This window comes from Phalacrocorax carbo, chromosome 2, assembly GCF_963921805.1.
Source record: "Phalacrocorax carbo chromosome 2, bPhaCar2.1, whole genome shotgun sequence".
Taxonomy (NCBI): domain Eukaryota; kingdom Metazoa; phylum Chordata; class Aves; order Suliformes; family Phalacrocoracidae; genus Phalacrocorax; species Phalacrocorax carbo.
This window is the reverse complement of record NC_087514.1, coordinates 90831805-90843578: the sequence shown is the minus strand read 5'-3', so window position 1 is coordinate 90843578 and position 11774 is coordinate 90831805. Positions and strand designations below refer to the sequence as shown.

The 11774-nt window shown below is 43.6% G+C and overlaps 1 protein-coding gene across 3 annotated transcripts in view; it reads right to left on the bottom strand.

Annotated features, from left to right (window-relative positions):
• Positions 1–582: 582 nt before the first annotated feature.
• Positions 583–11774, bottom strand: part of CDH20 (cadherin 20) — a 119185-nt gene continuing 107993 nt past the window's right edge. For all 3 annotated transcript variants that reach the window (XM_064443441.1, XM_064443442.1, XM_064443440.1), the window contains 3 exons: positions 10259–10376; positions 3622–3873; positions 583–2177 (listed from right to left, as the gene is read on the bottom strand). In XM_064443441.1, coding sequence (XP_064299511.1) covers positions 1678–2177; positions 3622–3873; positions 10259–10376 — 870 coding nt within the window. In that variant the 3' untranslated portion in view covers positions 583–1677. The remainder of the gene's footprint in view (positions 2178–3621; positions 3874–10258; positions 10377–11774) is intronic.

Below are 11774 nucleotides of genomic sequence, written 5' to 3'. Positions count from 1 at the left end.
AATCTGAGGTGGAGAGATTCCTTAGCTAGAAAGAAACCTGCAAATGTCATTGCAGACTGTTCTGCTTTCCAGAAGTGTTTTGCCATCTTCCATTAAACTTGTGTTAGTGTAATTGCCCTGGCCCTTCCTATTTACACATGCAAACAAGATAAGATCCAGGCTCACAACTTTGATTGCAGAGTAAGAATGACCACAAATGGGCATTGCATGTTACAGTCTGTCATGACTCTGAAGGCATGAGATTCTGTCAGGGCTGTGTAACTGGTGTCCAAGCTTCTCAATGCCCCACCCATAACATTTCAGAAAAATCACCCAAGACTTCTTTTTGACTTCAGCATAGTTGGAATAGAAAAGTAACTAGTCTGGTGGGCTGCACTTGGGCTGATTCACTGTTAAGGACAATGTCCAAGTGAACACCAGTAAAAGAAGCAGACAATCTGCTTGAACCTGCGAACTGAAGGCTTGTCTCCTTGACACAATGCTGATGAACTATTTTTTCTTGATGCTCAAGGTGCGCAAAGCCACAGATAAGCGCTAACTGCTGCGTGCAAAGTATTCAATAAATTGCCATCAGACTTTCCCTTCTGTTTAACTTTTATTAAAAGAGGTGCTAAGGTATTGTACTGTATGCAGTACATCATATTTATTACCAAAATTAACAAATATACAAAACTTATACATGTAATTTTCTTACATCCATTTATTGGTCTATAATACTGTATTTGTTCAAGTAGGTTATCTACAATATGTAAACATCCCTTGGATTGACTTCACACAGATTAGGAAAGCCCATCTAACCCATGTAGTTACCAAATATAGCTTTTTCTTTTTTTTTTTTTTAATTTATTTGGCTTTCATTGGTAGAATCTAATCTTCACATTTGGCACATGGAAGAGACATCTACAGTGCAAAAGAGGCAGATTTTCTGGTTTTGTTCTGAGCAGTTTAGTGGAGTCATGGTTTTAAAGAGCTGAGAATAAATTTACACAAACTTGGTAGGAGATGGATTAGTGTTAACGCTCATAGATCAGCCATTAAACTAGAGCAGAAATTCAAAGCCTCTTTCCCAGCCTGCTCGGCCAGGTGGAAAAAAACCTCAGCCTTGTTTCTAAAGGATTAAAAAAGGACTCTGTTAGCAACAGAGAGAGGAGGTTTAGTTTACAAAGAGCCCTCTAAGATTCCAGTTTCAATTTTCTGCTTTGTGGGATTTTTTTTTTCCTCTTGTTAGCAAGCAATTTTTTTTTCCTTTTTCATGGGGGAAAAATAACCGGTGGGGAACCTCAGTGAGTCAGAGATTACAGCTGGAGTTTACAGATCTTTGAATCCAGATGTATAGAGCTCAGTAAGCTGCCGTGTACAGGGGAGAGAGAGAGAAAGAGGGAGGGAGAGAGAGAGTAATGTCATTATATTCCAGTTGTGGAGCTTTCCAATTTTGCTGTAAAAAGCAGAAAAAAACCCTTCTTCCTTCTGCTTCTCACTGTTTCAAAAACATGACTTAATTTAACTGAGTAAAGCTGATCCAGAGAGACCTTCATTCGCACCCTTCTTCCCATTCTCATCCAAGCACCGTATTGCTATTTTTAAGGAGGCCTCACCCATGTCCATGGAAGCATCTGATGAGAATGGACATAACCGGACACTGTTTCGCATGGAAACCCTTCTGCCACTCCTCGTCCGTTACGACAGAGCCCCACTGCTGTCCGTGGCACCGTACATCTCGGCCAGCTTTTTGAAGCGCGGCCCCCAGTCCGTCAGGTAGTCGTAGCTCTGGTCTGAGTCTGTCGTCACCGACTGTAGGGAGCTGAGCGACTCCGCCACCGAGCCGTTCCCTTCAAACATGTACGTCTGGAGGGAGTCGAAGGGAGGTGCCCACAGGTCCATGTCAGCTTCGTACAGCTTGGCAAGCACATAGTTGTGGACGTTGTTGTCCATGACGCATGCCTGAGGCACGTATCGGGAGAGGCTCTCTATTTCTGGGAGCATGTCCTGACGGTTTTTCACCACCAGCTGGGCCTCCCGTGGGTTCCACATGGCAGCAATATCGAAGGCCTCTGTGTCCTCCTCCCCGCCGCCCTCGTCGTCGTACCTGACAATGTTCTCATGGATATTTTCCTCCTCATCAATAATGTACGGCTGCTTCCGCTGGCGCCGCATGGAGAGGATGAGGAGCACCAGCACTGCAGGAGGCAACCAAGACACAGAGCCATCAGCGAGCAGGCAGGTCCTGCAAGGGCTTCAGATACTCTGCTGCCCTGGTTTCCTCTCAAAGAGCCTAGCCAGCCCCTTGGATTTAAAAAGCTGTGGTGTTTGCGGGTTGAGGGGTGCAGAAATCCCCTCCCCCGGACAAAATTAGTAGCTTGAGGTCCTGCTAATCTGTCCCTTTTCTCTCCTTAAGTCTTAACTCTCAGTGATGCTTAGGACATGTCTATCCAGTGGTGCTTGCCAATGCACTGTAGAGACACTCGAGCTACTTTTAAGCTAGCCAGATCAGGTATCAGTAAGTTTATCTGCAGTGGCAGACAGCTCTATAATTTTCTCCTTCTGTGTAGCTGGGTTTTGCAGCCTGATTTGGAGGTGCCTCTTGGGCTGGATACTGCATGTGACACAGATGGATGGTGCTGAGGCACTGTGGTGATATGTCTGCCTATGCGGTAATATGCAGAGCTAGCCCCTTAGTCTGCTCCAAAGCATTTTTGTGTTTGTCTGCAAGACACTGCCTTGGTCAGTTGCTCTGTGCTAATTTGATGCAGATGCTTCTTAGCTTGGGGAGAGTGGTCAGACAGGCACCAGAGGGCTTTACTATTGAAAATGTGCCATCCCATGGTGACTGTACTTCCAGGGCTAGAACTCAGCAAAGGTTTTGAATGCTGAAATTTTGGACTGAGGTATCTAGGCTCCTTTGCAGGGCTAGAACTGAGGCACTTTTAAAGAATTTTTCCTGTATTCTACTCCACTGCTCCTCAAACTGGTTCCTCTGAAATTTCAGGGAATAATATCTCATTGACTCAAGACAGTGAATGAGGGAACTGAAGTTCTTTTGATACCAACAGCTAACAGGGGACATAGAAGACCTGGGCAAAGAAAGGATGAAATTTATTTCTGGAGACAGGACACATGCAAGACAGTCAGCCCCTTTATAGCAGCACAGGCACCATTTAAATGCAGTGTCTCAAGGGAAAAGTGTGGAGGTGGGGGTATCTCCTGCCAAAAGACAAGAGGTGGAACTGGACTTGCCATTCCTTTTTCCTGTGAGAGCACATGATCAGAAACTGTTGAGGATGAGAAAGTAACTTGTCCCCAGCCACAGGTCTCAGTACTTTCTCCTGGCATACTCCTTCCAGGAAAGCAGGGCCATACCAGATACCTTAGCACTTTGGGGATCTGGTAGCAATATTTGCAGGCCATACTTTTCCCCCATTCCAACACCCCAGGGTCTGAAGCCATGTGCAACTGACTACACCATCTGGTCCTTGATTTGGCCGTTTAAGTATGTGGGTGTCTACATATAATATATACATATACATAAATGTATGTATTTGTGTCCTTCACCTTCAGTGGATCAGCAACCCCCTGGCCAGAACCAAAGAGTTTGTCCCCTCCCAGGAAGCAGCCAAGGGTTACCTAGCAGGACAAAGATGCAGGCGAGGATCGCAATGAGTGCCCCTCTGCTCAGGCTGACGGGGAGAACATAGGCCTCCGCATTGCAGGACATCACCATGCCATCATCATCACAGCTGCACACGTCCACGGTCAGTGTACCCGTGCTGCTCAGCACGGGGCGGCCATTGTCGCTAATCAGGATGGGGAGGTAAAAGGTGTTCTGCTCATGTTGTCTGAAGCCAGAGCGCCTTGTCAAAATCCATGCTGTATTGTCTAGGGGTAGAAAATAAATGGAGAGAACTTATACACAGAGCAAATATGTTCAGCAGAGAAGGAAGGTTAAAAAAAGCAGCCCTAGACCCACATCCAGTTGTCTTCTCTCTTTTTTTCTTTGTTTTTTTTTTTTTTTTTTTTGTCAGTTTGTCATTAATCAGCATTATGCCTCTGCCTCCCCTATTTCAGTATCTTCTCAGGCCATAGCTCCAAACCTGCAAAGCATGCACACCTTATGAGTTGCCTTTACCCCTTATGACATAAAGTGCCCCAAGCAAACTTACAGCCTTCAGATTTAGCTAAAAGAGCTTTCAGAAGGCAAGACAGAACAAAACAGTTGAAGGCAACTTGTAGTCTCTGTTCATGCTCAGCAGCATTTCTAGACTTCACTCTTAAGCGCTGCCACCATTTTGGAGATGCTAGAGTATAACCCTTGCGGACATGTTAAGATTCTCTTTATGTTTTTTGATACACGGCATGGCCATCTGCTTTAGGCAACAATGAGGCAAAGGAAAAAATCAGCTTGCTATCCTAGAGCAGCAGAGAGTTGAATATTTGCAACCAAACACTTTTCAGTGAAATACATGCAATTTCACTGGCACTTTTGCCACTGAAAAAAGTCAGAATGCTTCATGTCATCATTGTCAGAATTAGTCTGCTTTGATTTGACCATTCTGCTTCATTTAGTGTGACCATCTTTTTTTTAATAAGAATTTGAATCAAAATGAATCAAAATAATGCTGCAGAAACAAAATAAGAGAGTGACCTAACAGCCAGTCGCTCTTGGTCATTTCAAGGGAAATTCCTACCTCTGGGGCTTTTTCCTTCATATTCTGCATGCTTTTTAAAATGTCAAAATTTCCCAGTGGCATTCAAATTTCTGTCTACCCCCGCCCTCAAATTCCTCAGACTGTGCACCAAGTTTCCTGATCAGAAAGAATTTGGATTCAGGAATTTATTCTTCTCAATTTTCATCTCAGGAATGCCAAGGCAAAACCTCTGGAGATCAGTGATGATTTTGTCAGTGCTGACTTTTAAGGTTTGGGCCTGAGAGACTTTTGGAAACTGCAAGACTGAATGTCCTCAATGTGACCTGGGGCACCAGAGAGTCTATAGGAACCTGCAGGAAAATTGGCTCTTCTTACAAACATGTCTGCAAATCTTGGGCCAGCTAAGATCAAAGGGGAAGACAGGTACTTTTTCTCTTTGGCAGACCTACAAGCCTTGACCCTGTGGAGTGATACTGTGGGATTTTTGGGAGCTGAGCTTCCTGCAGTTTCTTTTACTACTTAGTTTTGTTTCCCGTTCCCTTGGCTCAAAAGAGGTCACGGTCTGGCCATCTGCATCTCCAGGTTGTTACCAATGTACATTTGCTATGCTTGGAAATGCAGGATGCCAATCGGCTCTTCCCAAGTGGATTGGCACAACAGAGCTGCTGCCTGGAAATGGCAAGAAACCTCCTGATCACAAGTAGACTGTGAAAAAACCCCAAATATCAGTAAGGTATTGTTCCATTTCCTTATCATTTCCCTGTCAATTCACTGCTAAAATTTACGTCTTGGGTGATTTCCTTCAGTGCAGAAACTCAGGTTGCATGCAGGTAAATCAGCTGTTTTATCTGCTGTAGTTTGAACATCAGAAATTATTTGATGGCTTTTAGGAGTGAAATCAGAAGTGTTATATACAGCCAGCTATGGAATATATCCAAACTCAAGCTAGAGTTGCTAGACTTGCCTGCTAGACTTAAATTATGCTCCAGATTCCATACTTTGTGCTGCAAATCTTACAGCATCAGACAGTACTGGCGCACATAAGTATTGAGATGTCTTGCTCCGCAGTTCATGATATTAGTTAGAATTTGTGACATGTTTTTAAAAGGAATCTGAGGGTCTTTTATTTCTTGCACATCAATGAAATTTCAAGTTTTACTCTGAAAGAATATAATTCTGAAGTGCGCATGCATGCCTGTATGTGAATATATAGAGAAATTGTAGTGTCTTGTTAAGTCATGTGATCCCAAGAGCTGGAGCTTTAAGAAGAAACCACCAGGTGCAAGACGAAATCCCCAAAGTTGCTTAAAACTGATTATGTGTCACTGTTCACTGATTTCACCACCCTTTGATATGCCATGCAGCTCTGTGTATGTGCAGTGGGTGTGGACATACATAGATGATTTTCAGGAACGTGTCCCTGGGCAAGGGGTGTGCTGCGGATGGGAGCCCTTGCTTCCTGCAACCACCTCTCCTGGGTCACAGACAAGTGCTTTCTCTCCCTCGGGCTGTTTATGTGCCCTCTAGTATGTGCTCCCCAGCTATTAATACCACATCTTTTCATCACTGGGCCTGTTTTAGCATGAGAAAAAGCAGCCCAAAGGGCAGAAGATGGCAAAGTGCCTGGATTTATGCTGTGTCAATGGAAATGTCTGAGTCACCTTAACAGTGTAGTAGTTTAGTTGCATTTCTCTTTCCTGAGTGAAAGACTCACTCTCTTTCAACTGACTTACAATATAAGTCACAAATTCTATTCAGGTGACAGCAAACCTTAATTTTATGTAAAATTGCTCTTTGCGAGGGAAAAAGACTTCATTATTCTGAGCTAGTCATACTTTGCCTGTAAAAGAAGTCACAGGCAGTGAACCTGACTGAAGCTCTGCAAAATCAACTAGTGAGAGATCTCAAGTGTTTTTAACCATAATTATTTTTTCTGGCCAAAACCAAGTTTCTGTAATCAAATATTGAAAGATATATGTGTGTGTATGTATATATATTTGCTGTGATGTGCTGACCATATCACCCAGGTCTTAAATGCTTTTAATGATAAAATTCTCTTGGTGACTCCTGGCACTACATTTCAGTCCTTTTGTTTTGTTTTTCTTTGTACTAGGCATGCATCCAAATCATCCCTAAAGATTCGCTCTACCTGTTACTCTGCAACTGCAATACATTGGTGCCAAAGCTTGTTCTGTGACTCATCAAAAGCCACTGTGATTTGATGTGCAGTGCAAAGGACATCCTGGAATGTGATGCAGCATGGCAAAAACCAGAATACATAATCTTCTTCCAAATTTGATTATCAGCTAAGGCCCAGGCATTAAGAGAAGAGGGCTTGTGAGGACACAAAAGCCCTGTTATATTAAAAAAAAAAAATGCAAACACGATAAAATGCACAATATTTTTGCAACACAACTTCCAATGCAATGTCTTTGGCTTGCAGAGGGCTGGATGGTAGCACTTAGCTACGGTGCTGAGCAGAGATACTGAAGATTGCAGCATGGTGGGTCCCACACCTGTGTGATCAACAGGAGGTGAAAGCTGTGTCCCGTGGGCATGCAGGGCGGTGTCTTCCTGTGGCTGCAAGAGCAAGCCATGGAGCATGTCCTTCCTGCAGTTTTCTGCCCCGCTGGAAGTGATGTACATCCCTGGAGAGGTCAGGGGAACTAACCACTGTGTAGGTCCCAACCCTGAGGTCAGAGCTAACCACCGCTCTTCTCACAAGAAAGGCTTGCTGTCTTTCTGCATGCATCTGTACAAGAACTGGGGATGATTAGCCCAGAACTTCAGTTAGTTTTTAAAAACTAATTGTAATAATTATGGACAGTTGGAAATAATATAAAGAAATATTTCACCAGGAGTGGGAGAAAGAGCACAGAGAAGCGGGTGTTACAGTCACCACTGGCTTGAGGAAGGGCTCACACTTTTTCTTGGGGATTTTCAGCTCATTGCTTTTGCACTATACCGAAGCATGAGGTAGACCACGGATTTAGGGAAGGAAGAAATAGCCAAAAATTTTCCTAGAACAAATTTAAACGCGATGGGGAGGACTGCCAGAGGCTTTCAATGACAGGCCTGGTGGTGGTGTGACACTGATGCCTGCACCCATTAAAATGGCTACTGTCTTCACCAGTTTCTGGTACCCAAAGATGGAGGGCAGCGGTTAAGGGTCAACAGAAGATCAGCTCAGAGTTTAATATGGAAATGCAGTAAGCTTATTTCACTGTTCCTTCCATTCTTAGAGCAAGCCTCTTTTGCCAAATTGTTCCCAGCATAATCTCACCCAGATTTAGAAGCGGGGGAAGATGGCTTGCCAAAGCCCTACATCAGTAACCTAAGACATGGGCAACCCTGGCTCAATTCTGTGCTTCATTACATGTATCCTATACGGCCTTGGGAAGTCATTTAGGCCCACATCTTTGCAGATACTTACATGTCTATCTCCCACTGATTTTACTGAACTCAAAGGGAACCAGGCATGTAAGTAGCTTAATTTCTCCTTGCCCCAGATGCCCGTCTATAAAGTGGAGAACAATAGGATTTCTCTGTCTGCCAGAGATATGTGGAGAATGAATAGACTGAAGAAGTTCTCAGAGACTAAAATGACAAGGGCCAAAGACATATGTAAAACAGCTCATCAGAATGCAAACTGTGATCTATCTGTTGCTCAGTATACATCAAGGTTTTAATTGTTGCCAGGATGGCTGCGTGCCTTGCAGTTTCTCTTACTGCTGTATTGGACAACCAAGTAATCAGCACAGTTGTGGATCTTAACAGTGCCTTCCCAGTCTGGGAAGTGTTGCTGCCTCTTGTTTACGTGCACAGGCTGTGACTAGCAAGGTGGGTTCTGTTCCTTGTCTTGCCACCCTGTGACGTACAGTATAGCTACCCTGTCTGTGACTAAGTCATATCATTTATATAGTCCTTAGTGGTCCCTAGGTGAAAATATAAATATAAATTATTGGTACTGAAATGACTACTGCACTCCAAATTGCTGAGGCAGTAAATTAATCCTTAATGTGTATATTTCAGATAGTCAGCAGTTTGGTATTTAACATTTTTATTTCAAATTTGTAACCAATAGTACCCTAAGCTTCTTGTGATACATATCTCTAGAAAACTGGCATTTTAACGAGAGTGGGAGGCACAGCCATTCAGTCACTGCTGTCACTATAAATTATCACAAGTATGGCCCTAGACAGAAAAAGTGCATCTGATGCTGGGAATTTTGCGAGTTGCTTTTTTTAGAACAATGCCTTGAGTATGAAATGAACCTAGTTTGCCAAATGTTTTAGCAACAGTTGTGCTTTATTTGTTCACTTATTTTGGCAATATATATTCAAAAATAAAAAAAGGGAGAGAATGGGAGAGAGAAGTGGACAAAAATGCAAGAAATTGTGTGGGGAGGCTTCAGGGACACTATAGAAAAAAAATTGCTTTTGGGATGAAAAAGCATTAGCATGCTGTGGAGGAGGGCTCCAGACTCTGCCAGTACCATGTTTTAAGCCATGTTTGGTTAGTGAAGGCAGGGGCTTCTTTAATCATTCTCTGTGTTGCTTTTTCATATGTCTGCAGAGGCACAGATAGGGGCTTATGGACGTACGTGTGACAAGCAGGCATGTGTGGGAGCAGGGGCAGGCACTCTGCTTGGAGACTGGCTGTGGCTGCTGCAGGTGGCCAGTGTTTCTCCCCATTTATTCTGGAGTTGCTTGCTGATTTGTGGTACTTTACACACTAAACTCCTACTGAAATGCAGCCCCTTCATATTGACTTTCAAAGCTCTGCATCGGGTCAGTCAAGGTTGTCCCTCTTTCCTGATGAAGGCTGGTGTGGACCTGATGTCAGCACTGCTGTTGGCCCATTGAGATCCTCTGTCAGCAGCAGTCATGCAAAGGCCTGCTGTGGTGGGCCTTTCCTGCAGGCTCCAAAACCACCACTTGCTTCCCCAAAAGAAACAAGTTCCACTGGTCAGGAACCTCAAATGCCAGCACTTTGCCATGAGTCTTCCCACTGGTGTTTTAGTTTCCGCTTAGTGCATCTTACACAGACTTTTAACTGTATGCCAAATTACCCCCCTAAGGCTCAGCATCTCCTCCCTCCCTCCCTTTCCTAGGGAAACGAGGATGTGCAAAAAGGAAGAAAAAAAGTGCTTGGGGGAAAAGACTGGAATAGCACACGAAACTTCCCTTTCTGTGCCTGGGAGAAAACATGAAGAGTACAAAAAAAGAGCAATGTAATTCCCTCAGATTTGTCTCCTAGTTCCAGCTGCTATCCTACCTTTAAGCATCTCCTTTTGAGCAAATGCGATTTCCACTCCGGTAATCCGAGATGCCTGCAGCCTGACCACAAGACCTGAATTTGCACGAAACACTGGCACATTTCCTCAAAGAAGAAAAAGGGGCCTATTGCTAGAGAATATTTATAGAGAAGAAAATATCACATAACCTTCAAGTGTATTAAGTAATATGTCATTTTATCACTGCCTTTAAGGAGCAGGTGTCCCTTGGTATTATTTGAAATGGCAGTCTTATCACACACTGTAAGTCACAGCCTCTCAAGTCCAACTCAGACATTAGAAATTAGAGTAGCTAACTGTCTGTGTCCACTCTGATTACCTTGATTGTCTCTCAGAGTGAAGTTGGGGTTGTTGGCTGCCTCCGGAGCCAGGCTGTAGTAGAAGTGTTGACCCTCCTGTGGGTCATCCCTGTCGATGGCGCTCACTGTCTGGATCAGCTACAGAATATGAGAACAAAGCAGAAACAGGTGAGAAGCAAAATACATATAATATAAATAAACAAACAGATAACATTTTTATATATACAAGTATGAGCAACTGGAGCATTTGAATAAGACTGTCTCGCAGAGGTACAATAGATAAATCAAGAAGAGACTCAAAACCTTGCAGGCTTCATTTATTTTGCTATGATCATGCAAATAGCTTTTAAACACAGGAGGAGAAAGTCAGTTTGCTTCAAATAACACTTTCTCTCATGCATCCCTATCTTCTGTTGCATGTTTCTTTTGAGGACCCAGGGTGTTCAGAAGATTCATAGTGCATTAGAGAGCCTGTAAGAAAACCCGTACTTATTTTCAGCTTCATTCTGCAGGTAGAAAAGGACTTCAGGTTGATTATTTTATCACCCTTTTAACTTTAAATCAATTAAATTCTTCCCAAGATGTCAGTGGAAAAGAAAGACAGAAAGGGCAATCATGCAGACACTCTGCATATGCAATAAATAACACCATGGAAAGAAACTAAGACAACGCTAAATCCAGAAGAGTTTTGTCACCTCACCTACAGAGGCTTAGTAAGGCAGGTCTAACAGTTTGAAGCACAGTGTGATATAGCTTGGTCTGAATAAACATTCTGGCATCTTTTTAGATAAGGAATAATCTTCACCTGGAGTTTTGCATTCAGAAGTTAGTTTTGGATTCAAAGGCAAATGACAGACCCATAAAGTGGTGGTCTTATTCACCACCTTAAAACTGATACGAGACCTTCTCAAAATGTGGCAACAGAATTTGGCTTTCTCCACTCCAAATTAGTGTGCATTTCTCGGAAAGCTTATTATTGCGGGGACACACCCTTCAAAACCAGGAAAAAGGTGAGGCAACGATTGCTGTTCCCTATATTATTAAGGACCTCTGTAAATTCATGAGGTGAAATTATCCTGTATATGGTAGTTGTGAGGACAGTTGTCTCAGCAGTGAGTAGTTATTTCCTTCTGCTTCACAGCAAGCTGAGAGAAGCTTCAGCGAGCACAGTGATATTACTGGCATAATTTCTCCTTCACAAGTCATGAGTGGTGTGCCTATGTGTTTAAACTATGCCAGTCAGCTTAGCATTAGGAGACACAAGTCCCCAGCATGGACTCTGGGTGGTGAGGCACCAGGTTGCCTACCCACAAGCAGTAGAGCTTGCACCAGCTCCAGCGAGGGAGAGCTCATGTCCATTTGTGACACAGGCAGACCTTGTTCAAGGGCTTCAATGGGGTTTTGGAAGGGAGAGGAGCAAAGAGGTTTCACTGCTTGCTTGGAGGTGCTGCTTGCAGTGTGCAGAGCAGAAAGTCCTGTGTTGGCTACTCCAGTTCACAGCAGAACAGATTCAGTTTGGCACCTGTTTGAAGCTGA